The sequence below is a fragment of the Copidosoma floridanum genome, unplaced genomic scaffold, assembly GCF_036245765.1.
Source record: "Copidosoma floridanum isolate Cflo_tuat_1 unplaced genomic scaffold, Cflo_Japanese_pri ptg000013l, whole genome shotgun sequence".
NCBI classification, from domain to species: domain Eukaryota; kingdom Metazoa; phylum Arthropoda; class Insecta; order Hymenoptera; family Encyrtidae; genus Copidosoma; species Copidosoma floridanum.
Window position 1 is genome coordinate 33,423,400 of NW_028321890.1, and position 12,410 is coordinate 33,435,809.

The 12,410-nt window shown below is 33.5% G+C and overlaps 4 protein-coding genes across 4 annotated transcripts; 3 read left to right on the forward strand and 1 right to left on the reverse strand.

Moving 5' to 3' along the window:
- Positions 1–64: 64 nt before the first annotated feature.
- Rpt2 (26S proteasome regulatory subunit Rpt2) lies at positions 65–2,050 on the forward strand. The gene is made up of 4 exons (XM_014360153.2): positions 65–134; positions 328–1,276; positions 1,355–1,590; positions 1,666–2,050. Exons 1-4 carry the CDS (start codon positions 132–134, stop codon positions 1,798–1,800), a joined length of 1,323 nt encoding a protein of 440 aa, XP_014215639.2. The 5' UTR covers positions 65–131; the 3' UTR covers positions 1,801–2,050.
- Positions 2,051–2,371: 321 nt separating this feature from the next.
- LOC106644568 (uncharacterized) lies at positions 2,372–3,232 on the reverse strand. The gene is made up of 3 exons (XM_014360144.2): positions 3,197–3,232; positions 2,816–2,913; positions 2,372–2,743 (listed from the first exon to the last, which is right to left on the reverse strand). The coding sequence occupies exons 2-3, from the start codon at positions 2,900–2,902 to the stop codon at positions 2,372–2,374; spliced, it is 459 nt and encodes a 152-aa protein (XP_014215630.2). The 5' UTR covers positions 2,903–2,913; positions 3,197–3,232.
- Positions 3,233–3,450: 218 nt separating this feature from the next.
- Prosalpha3 (proteasome alpha3 subunit) lies at positions 3,451–5,193 on the forward strand. The gene is made up of 3 exons (XM_014360150.3): positions 3,451–3,557; positions 3,880–4,507; positions 4,916–5,193. Exons 1-3 carry the CDS (start codon positions 3,555–3,557, stop codon positions 5,056–5,058), a joined length of 774 nt encoding a protein of 257 aa, XP_014215636.1. The 5' UTR covers positions 3,451–3,554; the 3' UTR covers positions 5,059–5,193.
- A 2,856-nt stretch (positions 5,194–8,049) lies between these two features.
- Positions 8,050–11,310, forward strand: LOC106644576 (CLIP domain-containing serine protease HP8-like). Its single transcript, XM_014360151.2, has 4 exons — positions 8,050–8,330; positions 9,868–10,236; positions 10,331–11,044; positions 11,138–11,310. Exons 1-3 carry the CDS (start codon positions 8,267–8,269, stop codon positions 11,038–11,040), a joined length of 1,143 nt encoding a protein of 380 aa, XP_014215637.2. The 5' UTR covers positions 8,050–8,266; the 3' UTR covers positions 11,041–11,044; positions 11,138–11,310.
- The last annotated feature ends 1,100 nt before the right edge of the window (positions 11,311–12,410 follow it).

Genomic DNA, 12,410 nt, shown 5'->3' on the forward strand with positions numbered 1-12,410 from the left:
GCAGCACGCTTGCGGTGGCGCTGATGTCATTTTTCTCTGTGTTTTTCTTTCCCTGTGCCTCTTGCAGAAGAAAAAGTGAGTGGAGAGATTAGATGACTTGTTAATTTCTCCAGTACCCATCAAAAAATTAAATGGTAAGCTACGATTAAATATTCACGTAAACATTTAAATGTTAAATTGACTTGAAATATAATAATTATTGTGCAAAATAGTGGCTAATAGTACATGAGTTAAATGCAATGGTTTTTGTCTGGTTGATTGTCAACCATAGTTAACCTATTTTCAAGAGCATCAAACGATTGAATGACAATTTTCAAAATATTTTAGGGTCAGCATCAATCTGGGCCCGGTGGAACCGGTGGCGACAGAAAGGACGACAAGGACAAGAAGAAGAAATACGAGCCACCCGTTCCAACGAGGGTGGGCAAGAAAAAGCGCAGGACAAAAGGACCGGACACTGCTCTAAAGCTGCCTCAAGTCACTCCTCATACAAGATGCAGGCTGAAACTCTTAAAACTGGAGCGCATCAAGGATTATCTCCTGATGGAGGAGGAATTCATTAGGAACCAGGAGCGTCTAAAGCCACAGGAAGAGAAGAACGAAGAGGAGAGGTCCAAGGTTGACGATTTGAGAGGGACACCTATGTCCGTGGGAACGCTGGAGGAAATCATCGATGACAATCATGCCATTGTATCTACTTCCGTAGGTTCAGAACACTATGTTTCTATTCTGTCCTTTGTCGACAAAGATCAGCTGGAGCCAGGATGTTCTGTTCTACTGAATCACAAAGTTCACGCCGTTGTTGGGGTTTTGGGTGATGATACAGACCCAATGGTCACTGTGATGAAGTTGGAGAAGGCTCCGCAAGAAACTTACGCTGACATTGGAGGTCTTGATGTACAAATTCAAGAAATCAAGGAATCTGTCGAGCTTCCTATGACTCATCCAGAATATTACGAAGAGATGGGTATTAAACCGCCAAAGGGTGTCATTCTGTATGGACCTCCTGGAACAGGCAAAACCCTGTTGGCTAAAGCCGTTGCTAATCAAACATCGGCAACTTTCCTCCGAGTTGTTGGATCGGAACTTATTCAAAAGTACTTGGGAGACGGGCCCAAGCTCGTCAGAGAACTGTTTAGAGTTGCAGAAGAACATGCCCCATCGATTGTGTTTATAGATGAAATCGACGCAGTTGGTACCAAAAGATACGATAGTAACAGCGGTGGTGAAAGAGAAATTCAGAGAACCATGCTGGAACTGCTAAATCAATTGGATGGTAAGAAATCGTTGCATCTTTATTAAATTTTTTTTTTTTTATAAGCTGAAAAGCATTATCTTTGACTTTGGTTAACAGGTTTTGATAGCAGAGGAGACGTCAAAGTCGTTATGGCAACTAATAGAATCGAAACACTGGATCCTGCTCTAATTAGACCTGGTCGTATCGATAGGAAAATTGAATTCCCATTGCCGGATGAAAAGACTAAGAAGAGAATTTTTAATATACATACAAGTAGAATGACTTTAGCTCCAGATGTAAATTTAACTGAGTTGATCATGGCAAAAGATGATTTATCAGGAGCAGACATCAAGGTACTTTTTCTATACTCTTACCAGTATTTTTTTTTTATTCTTTATTCAATATTATGATATAAAATGTAATTGCAGGCAATATGTACTGAAGCTGGGTTAATGGCGTTGAGAGAACGGCGAATGAAAGTTACCAACGAAGACTTTAAAAAGTCAAAAGAAAGCGTATTATACAGAAAAAAAGAAGGGTCGCCAGAAGGTTTATATTTATAAAAAATGTATTTTTTTTTTTTTTTACTGAGGTTCTACATCTTTCAGTGTTTATTAGGTGTAAATTAAAAATAAATAATAATAATTGTGTTTTCCAAGTTATGAACATTTTTTTACCATCTAGTAACAAATATTTTGTATGTGAGAAAAAAAAGTGATAATAGTGTGAAGATCTACTGTTAATGGCAATACATTTATAACTCAAATGATTCAAACTAGTTAAATTCTACGATTAATAAAAAAATTAACACAATTAATACGGCTTTTCATTTAATTACTAAGTAAGTTAGGAGTGATCCTTTTAATTAACGACATAAGTATGTTGGTTTTTAACCAATTTACAGGAAGTATTTTTTAATTATTATTTATTGAATATAATAAAAAAATCAAATGAATGAATTATTCTTAAATGTTGTGAAAAAATTATAATGAACGTACACGATACAGATGAATGAGTGACACAAAAAAAATTCGTATGAGGTTTGTAGAACTCCAGGTTTGAAAATAAGTACCTATCAGGAGATTTTAACATGAATACTTTTTGTGAAAAATAAAAATATTTTATTATGCACAACTACGATTGTAAGCTGGATAGGTCATTACATATATTGTGATTTTTGAAAAGTGGATCAAAGTAATCAAACAGTGTTTTCAAAACTTTGTCTTCATGTTCTTTTTGACAAGTCACCACAGTATCTATCGACATTAACGGATTTTCAGAAATTTTGTCAATTTCAGTCTTACACACGTAACAAATGCCTTTTTTTGCACTGCACAAAATATCCTTGATTTCAGTAGGATGTTTTACACCTTTTAATAGACAATTTGCGAGTCCATAGTAAACTCCTAGCTTGAAAGTGGATGGAAATGCTTGCTTGTAGCCTCTGTCGAAACCCTCTTGAAAAACCGACTCTGAACCATCTTGCACACCTTCTCTGTAGCCTGTCTGTAAATAAAATTCACGTTATGGTCACATCAACACTTGTGGTATTATTAAGAAAAAAATTTATTTTTTTACTTTGGCGACTGATTTAATAGCTTTGGATGATGTTTTCGTCGCTATTTGTAATATATCTTCATCGTTTTCGTCAACTTGATTGTCCATTAAAAACTTGACTTTTCGTTTATTTAAACAATTGTATAAAAATATAATGACAAAATTAAATTACTGCATAACAATGTGCACCAATTTGAACCTCAAGATACTTGTTATAATATGCCTATAACAGGTAAGTACTGTCTTTTTTTTCATTCGCACAAAAAATATTGCGAATTGTATGTCATTTTGAATTCTGAATTAAGAAATTTCAAATTACTTTAGATAAGTAGATAAGTACTATTTGGTTATTATGTAGCATTAATCGTTCATTAATCTTTAATTTGTAGCTTTATACCTTACCTTTTTATACAAAATGGCAAAACAATGACGGACGATTGTGGAAAAGGAAGACGTGAATCTGCAACTAAATGGTATACCAACTGACATTCTTGGATTTCTTACTTAGCGACAGCTATATCAAAATGAAAAAATGTATCGACTCGCTGCTGCAATGGTAGGTTCCTATTTTACCATAATATAAAAAACTTCACGACTCAAAGGGTAAGATCGTCTGCTAGGACGATACCTATATATTATATCAATTTGCAGTTGTGAAAGCGTTAACTTGATTATTTGTAGACAAAAATTATTCAGGAGACTCGCCGAAGTTGTAAATAATTGTTGATTAAAAGTTTTCAATATTGTTTATTTGTAGAAAATGGTAAGTAATAATTATAGTTGTTGTCTCTAGTTTTATCATTGACAATATTATACTATTTGTCCCTGTTTACTGTGACAATCACTAGTTTTCGTAGGTTATGTGAGAACTGCATTGTCATCTCATATTTTGACGTGTATTAATTTTATCTAATAGTTTAATTAAACACTTGAAATATTGGAAAAGAAAACCAGCAATGAGTGATAATATGTTTTAATGGTTTTAATACATAGTTTTATTAGAAATTCTCGTTTTATGATGCGTCTCAGTTTATTTCGATCAGTGCAGCAAATGAGATGAAATGTTTTTTTGTTTCTATCCATAGGCTCGCAGATATGATACCCGCACGACTATCTTTTCTCCAGAAGGTCGCTTGTACCAAGTGGAGTACGCCATGGAAGCTATAAGTCACGCAGGTACTTCCCTTGGTATTTTGGCCAATGATGGGATCCTCTTGGCTGCCGAAAAGAGAAACACAAACAAACTTCTGGATGAGGATTTTTTTTCTGAAAAAATCTATAAACTAAATGATGATGTCGTCTGCTCAGTGGCTGGCATCACGTCAGATGCCAATGTTTTGACAAATGAACTACGTCTGATTGGTCAGAGGTACCTTTTACAGTATGGAGAAACTATTCCTTGCGAACAGTTAGTCTCTTGGCTCTGTGATGTTAAGCAAGCCTATACTCAGTTTGGTGGCAAAAGGCCTTTTGGTGTATCAATTTTGTACATGGGATGGGATCGTCATTATGGATATCAGCTCTATCAGTCCGACCCTAGTGGTAACTATGGTGGATGGAAAGCAACTTGTATTGGCAAAAATTCATCTGCGGCTGTGTCTTCCCTCAAACAAGAATATAAAGAAGGAGAGATGACATTGAAAGATGCTATGGCTCTTGCTATTAAAGTTATGTCAAAAACGTTAGATATGAATAAACTCACTGCTGAAAAAGGTATGTCAATAAATTGCTTATAATCTTATTACTTTTAATATAAGCAAGCATCATACAAGGATGAAGTCATAAGCTGGAGAAATAAATTTTTGCCAAGCATATTTTCTAGACTCAAAAACTTAACGAATCTCAATTCAATGATGATATTTTAAGTTACATACGATTTAAATGTTAATTTTGATTTGTTAATGCATTAAACTTTAGCAGTCTATTGTATCATAGATACAATTAGTATGTTTTAAAGACAAGCTTGAAATACTTAGTTGCAAATTTTGTCTTGATCAACTTCAGCTTGTTAATTTATTTTCTAGCAGATACAATTTTATCCTTCATTACCTTTAATTCTTAATTTTTGAACACATTTTTGTGTCAAAATACTAAAATTTGTTTTTTATTTATTTTTTACAGTCGAAATGGCAACCTTAACTCGAGTTGATGGAAAGACGAGAACGAGGATTTTGCCAGCCAAGGAAGTAGAAGCATTGATTGCTGAACATGAAAAATTGGAGGCTCTGGCAGAGGCAGCAAAGAAAGAAAAGCAGAAGATTTAAGATTTTTGGATTTGTTGTTTAGCAAATAAAAAATGGCGGTCATTGTAACGAACTTCAACTTCAAATCGAATTTTACTTTTTTATTGAATGTAATTGAAATAAATTTCTATATTAAAAAAAAATAAAAATATCGAACTCAATGAATTTTTTTAACAAATTCTCCATCTCTGTCAAAAAGTTGACATCACCATCAAGCATATTCGCTCCGACAAGTTTGTTGCAGCCTTTATTGTTTTAAAAAGCACAATTGGTGCAATTATCGGTATTGACATTATTGTTGGAAATTCCCCCGAGATTACGTTATTTAAAAGTAATTCCGCAATCGTTGCCAGCAGTAGATTTTAATACAGTTTCTGTCAACCACTGTATTTTGAATGTATGTACATATGCAACTAGCGTCATGTAAGTAGGTATCCATATAAAATCCTATAAATGGCGAAAATCGAAAGCTCCGAGAGAGAACGCAATTGATATAGAAACCATGAAAATCGCCGTATTTAATATATAAAACCGTTTTACGAAACTTTATATTTTTTTTTCAATTGCACTAATTTTTTTTTTATTAATTGTTGAAGTTTCCACAGCGACACTGGGTTTTCTTTACTCCACAATACTGTGTTCGGTATTCTGACACCCGAGAATAACTATATTCGCCAGCAATCACTTAGTCCTCCTTTTGTACGGAAATGCTCAAGTATATTATGTAGTACCTATACTCGATTTACGAAGGAGTGGTTGTAGAGATAAACATTTTTTTAAAATCCATCCCGAACATTGCGATAGTTTTTTTTTTTTTTTTTTTTTTTTTTTCAATATGGATAATTGAATAATATAATAAGCAATGAATATTTCGCAAATAACTACACTCACAACTACGGATTTAAATGAATTTCTTTTTAGCTCAGTATTTTTTTTTTTTTTTTTTTTTTCACTCGACACTGTAATTTTTCGAAGTGACATGACGCCTTAGTAATTCAGAAATGAGATAAGTATTTTATTTTTAAAAATGAAAATTGATTTCTTTTGCATTTGAGTTATGACACGTAACTTTATTGCGACATTATTATTACTATTTATATTATTATTATTATTATTATTATTATTATTATTATTATTATTATTATTATTATTATTACTACTATAACTATTATGGGCTCTTGTGTATTATACTTCACGAAATTGTGAATTAGTAGTTTGTCTTCAAAAAGTATACCAGATCTAAGAGTGTTGGGTCTTAACTCTTTTTATAATGATAAGGAAAATAAAAAATAAGATACGTTGTCAATAAACTTTTTGGATGTACAGGTCAAATTTGAACAAAAGCATATCTTAACTTATCGAGGAATAAATTTAGGAACTCTACACTTTGAATCCGCGTAATAACGCGAAATTTTGTACAACAGTTCATGGTACTTTATACTTGAATGCTGTGCCATTAAAATTTTTATTTACAAAAATTCATGACAAACTTTTATCGAAAAAAAAAAAAAAAATATATTAAATCGCTCATGCCGTGTACTTGATATTTTTTATGTTAAAAATACACAGTATCTACACTCTTTGGGTTTGACGGTAAAAAACTGCATAGCTTAAAATTATTTAATTTTTTCATAACACATTATTGTTGATATTTTTTGAAGTACTAATAAAGAGAGCGGACGTTTTTGGGTTAAGTTAATACAATTTTTTTTAACACGAAGTCTCATGGAGGGATTCCCCTCACCGCCTGCCCCATGTGAGAGTGCCCCAACGTAATAAGATTACATTTTGTATTTTTTTTATTAGTATCTCAAGATATGGCCAAGTAGTTGTAGAGTCTTTTTTATTTTTCATAACTTCATATGATTCCTATATCTTGAGAAATTCTTAATTATTTTACTCTTCCAAATTTTCATGTCATTGATAATTAAGTATATTTTCTGAAATATTTAAAAACTTACGATGTGTAAAAAAATACATGTGTACACTTTTAAAATCGGAGTTGTATTACTTCAACAAAATTTTAAATGATAGATGCGGTAAATAATTTATTTGTTTGAATTATATTTCACAATTAATAATCAGAAGCCGTACACTTATAAAATAAAAGGATTATATCGAATTAAATAGGCAAAATTATTTTTACGTAAATTAGTTATCAAAATGTAATTCTGAAAAGTAAATCTTTCTAAACTTTTCAAACGTAATATCGAACGGTCACCAATAGAATCTCGTTTTGAAATAATTCTAAAAGTAAATCCTATTTTACATCTTGGAAGGAGGTAACAACAAGTTTCTACTAAATAAAAATCAAGTGAAATAAAATACAAAAATTAATCATTGTATTTCAATTTTTTTCTTCTGTTGAATATATTACATTTCAACGATTAACTGCCATCATTAGGGCTTTCTGTTCACAGACCCACTTTGAATAAACAATGGTAATAATGTAAATTATCATCACGTCCTCCAGTTAAACTTTTTATTGCATTATTAATTAATCTCGATTTCACTTTTAATAAAATGTATCATCCAATAACACACTTTTTTTTTTCAAACCAGGATTGAAAAGAGAATTAAATTGTTTTCGTTCGTCCATGTGAATTAAAATTTTATTAAATCATACATTGATGTGCGCATACATGCAAAACGTAACAATTTGTCTGAGATGGATGAAAAAAAAAAAAAAAAAAAAAAAAAAACAGTTACAAAAAGTAAAAATTATTCTTATGGAGTTTGATTGATGGAATCAATTATTTAGGGAGCGCTACAAAAAAACGTTATAATAGACACTTTTACTGATACAATTCAAGGAAATTTCTGTGTTTACCGCGTACATTTGCTTATAAAAACGGAATTTATCATTTTCACGAGCGAATACTTGGGAGATATCAAAGTAAGAGTTGATAGCGGGTCTTCTCGTTTTTCTGCAATGGTGCCCCTTCTGATAAACCTTCTCCCCCCGCTCCGAAAGTTCGCTGCGAAATTTTGCCAGAAACGCTCGAACGGGCGTCGGTATCCGTTGATACTAATTATTTTAATAAAGCCTTCAAGCCGCTGCCACATTAAAATATAAGTCAGTATCTGCTGCAGAGAAGCAGCGAGGGAATAGCTGGGTTTGTATCTTGGATCATTGGCTTCGACCCGAGCCCTATTATCCAATTTAATTCCTCACTCGCTCCAACGGCGACCGATTGCGTTTTTCAAACGAGGAGAATCAAAATTACACATGGATCGGAAAATGGGATTCCTGTTCCTGCTCTTCTTGTGTGGATTTAATGCCGTTTTAGCTCGTGAGTATTTTCCTCAATTTTTTTCTTTCACCACCCAGGTGCAGGTGAACATACGGACATAAGGAAATCGTCCGCATCATGGCGGTGATATAGCTTCCAATACGGTGTGAAACTTGTGGAAATCCCAGATTTTCTTGTTATTATTTTTTCGCTCTTCACATGATAATGGGTTGTCTCAGTCTAGCGGATACGTAATCATTTTCACATGTGAATTTTTTTTTTTTTTTTTTTTCAAGCTACGCTTCGTAGAGATTTTTATCTTCTAGAAATACGAAGAAATACGCCAATATTAGATAAATTGGGGGTAATGTTTTGAAAGCCTTTTTAAGTTTTGCAACGTGTCTTCGATATATTAAAATATCTTTTAGCTTTCTTGGCTGATTCTGGGAAAAAAATAAAAATTTTTTTTTCTTTTTGGAAGATATAATGTTATGTCATCCCCCAATTTAAAAAAAAAATTGAAATTTCTCTCTAGAACAAGTACGAAGAATATACTTTGAAATCTGATTGAACATTCGTTTTTAAAAATTTTCTCGTATTCAGATTTGGATACAGTTTTTTGGGCTTAACACATTTTAAAAAATGATTCAATGACAAATTACGAATATTATTTTTACTAGAAAATTGTTGGTAATTAATACTTCATTGTAACAAAATATCGAACAAAAAAAAGGTACATTATATTTAAAAAAAAAAGTTTACTACAAAGTATTTGCACAATAATTTAAACATCTGTTTCAAATGATTTTACACTTTTTTTACATTTTTCTCTTTCAAAATATCTTTTTTATTTTTGTTAGGAAAAAAAACTATTACATAATACATTGTATTACATATTCATGTAGATAAAAAAAAAAAAAAAAACCAAAAAACCAAAAAATCAAAAAAACCAAAAAAACATGCAAATTATTTGAATAAAGTATATATATATACTCAAGTTTGTCTGATATAATAGTTTTGTTCGGTCCAGTAGCTTGGAGCTACCCACAGATTACTTTTGAGCTGTTGAAGAGTATATCTATATAAACAAGAATCGAAATATATACACATACAGTTGCAGGCTACTGTAGGTTGAGTAAAAATTCATATCGATGCGCACAACTTGATAAATTGAAGCAACAGATGATGATATTTTTTTTACACGTTATGTTTTTTCGTTAGCATAGATTAGTTTTTCTCGTTTGTATTAACATATTGTTATAATGCATATTAATTAGCATTTTGTGTGCTAATTATTATTTCTATCACTCGTTTATTGTTATTTTTTTTGCGAACAAAGAATAAATCAATGGTAATTCAATTTTTTTTAATATTTTCAATTTTTAAATCGAAGCAACACGCGGAACTTGAAAAAATTCTAACTGATTTTTGATATTTTATTTAACCAAATTTTTGGATTCATTTCATCATTAAAAAGTTGTAGAAAGTATGATTAATTGTAAACAGTATAATACTATTTCAAAAGCACGTGTCAATAATGTCGCATATTGAAAAAATATATATATGAAAAAAAAAAAAAAAAAATTTTCTCTTGCAGAAAACAGATGCCAGGAGGGATTTGATTGCATACCCCTCACAACCTGCGCCAAACTCGTGGATTTGCTAAAAAACGCATTCCGTAACCCGAAAAATTATGATATTTTGCGAACACGTACCTGCGGCTTCGATATCGTGACCCCTCGAGCTTGCTGCAGCTGCGAGGAAAAAAACTTCGGTTCAAGCAACGTCCAGAGTATTTGCAACCCCACCGCCCCAACTCCCACGACGCAAACGCCAAGTAAAAACGACTCGGTCTGGGATCCGCTTCCCAAAAATTGCGGCGAAGACTTTTCGAGCAGAATCATCGGAGGCACCTTGACCCAACCAAACGAATTCCCATGGATGACCGCTCTGGAGTACTCAACGCGTACGTTCACACACACACACACACACACTTTTCGTTCAACCAAAACATGCACTCGGAGTAATTTTTCTTTTTTTTTGTTTTCTTTTCAACACAGCCTACGGTCAGAGACTGTCTTGCGGTGGCTCGGTCATAACCAACCGTTACATCCTCACGGCGGCCCACTGCATCCGCAACACCCCTACCGGCTACAAGCTCACGTCCGTCCGTTTGGGCGAGTGGAACACGGCAACCGACCCCGACTGCATCCCCGACGGCGACGCGGACGTCGTCTGCTCGGACAGGTACACCAGCATCCCCGTCGAGGAAAGCATCGTCCACCCCGACTATGGAATGTCGAACCAGTACAACGATGTCGCCCTCTTGCGTCTGACCCGTGAATTCAAGTTCACCTCGAGCATCAAGCCGATTTGTTTGCCCAACGACGGCTCGCTCGAGCAAAAGTTCTTTGTCGCCGGTTGGGGTCTCACGGAGAACGGCATCAACTCCCAGTTCCAGCTGAAAGTCGTACTGCCCCGCGTCCTGGAGGAGCCGTGCAAGCGAGTCTACAGCCAGAACTTGTCCGTGCCGCGCAACTTGATCGAGACCCAGATCTGCGCCGGTGGTGAAAAGGGCAAGGACTCGTGCAGAGGTGACTCCGGTGGGCCCATGATGCAGGGCAACCGGCTGCCCGAGGGTACCATCAAGTGGACCGTCGTCGGGGTTGTTTCGTTCGGGCCCACTCCTTGCGGCTCGGAGGGCTGGCCGGGGGTTTACACCTACCTATTCCACTACAGGCCCTGGATCATCAGCCAATTGAAGCCGTGATTCAGTAATTCCCATTATGTGTATTATATAGCCTTGTCTCAATAATAATAATAATTTACTTGCTTTTTTTTTTCTTTTTTTTTTTTTTTTTTTATAGATGGCATCCTACCCGAGAAGTGATGTGCGACAAAAGATTTTCTAGCAGAATAAAGCAGTCACTTGTGTGATTTTGTTTGTCAATACTATGTCATTGCTGTTTATTTATTTATTTTTTTTTTGCATAATAATTTTGTTACGGTCCAACAAGTTTGGCAAAGTCGTCATTGTAGATATATATACGAAAAAAGTCACGTGTAACTTGATTGTATACGTGTCCAAAGCATAATTAATACAATTGTCGAACCACAAAGTTTTTTAAAATTTTTTTATCTCAATGTATTGAGAAAAAAGTTACAGTATCTGGGCTGCAGACTCGAAGTCATTAAGGTCACTCACGTAAATATCAATGGATACACAGATAACTGGATCCTCTCGTGAATTTTTTAAACAAACCGTGGTATGCTTGGAATTATTCTTTGCTCGGCAGTATAGAACAAGTACCCAATCTATTTAAAATATCAAAAAAGTTGTACGATAAAGAAGATAAATATACAAATACAATATATCGATGATATTTCATGTGCATGGATGATATGGCGCAATTTGTACTTCTTGATTTGAGAACTAAAGTGTTGCAAGGTGGCATCTTCGATGATTCTCAACTATTCAACGGCACATGTATAGTTTTCATCTGGTCTCCTGATTAGAAATAATTTTTTTTTTTTTTAATTTCTATTTTTTAAACATCGAACAATCAATACCCTGAACAATATCGGTATCGTCGCAAAAATATCCTCATAAGTATAATATACGTTTACACGTTTAGTTTTAAAAATTATAAATGACTGTAATAAATAGAAGCCAAAAACTAGATTTACTTGGTTTTGGTAAAGAATTGAATGATTATAAGGTTGAACTTGAGAAAAATTTATAATTTTGGTAAACAAAATTGTTGAAATGTAACAACAAAAGTACTCTCGAAATAAAATGGAGGGAAGTGACTTTTGTTTAGCAATAATCACGTAGCGCCATGGTGGAAAATTAAAAATTTAGGCTTTTTTGTGAACATAATAATTTTTTTTTTAACTTCATACATTCATTTACATGTGTTGATGTGACTATACAAGAACTATCTCTGAAGCAGATGTAAATAATATTCCACATTTTTCATCATCAAATCACTATTTATGTACCAACATATGTTTTAGAGTAGATCCCGTAAACATCTAAATGTTAAAAACAAATGCTCGTATGGGAAATTTCATACCTGTTATACATAAGTTGTCACCTCTTTACTCTAGTGTTTATCTCAATTTTGATTAAAAAATTTA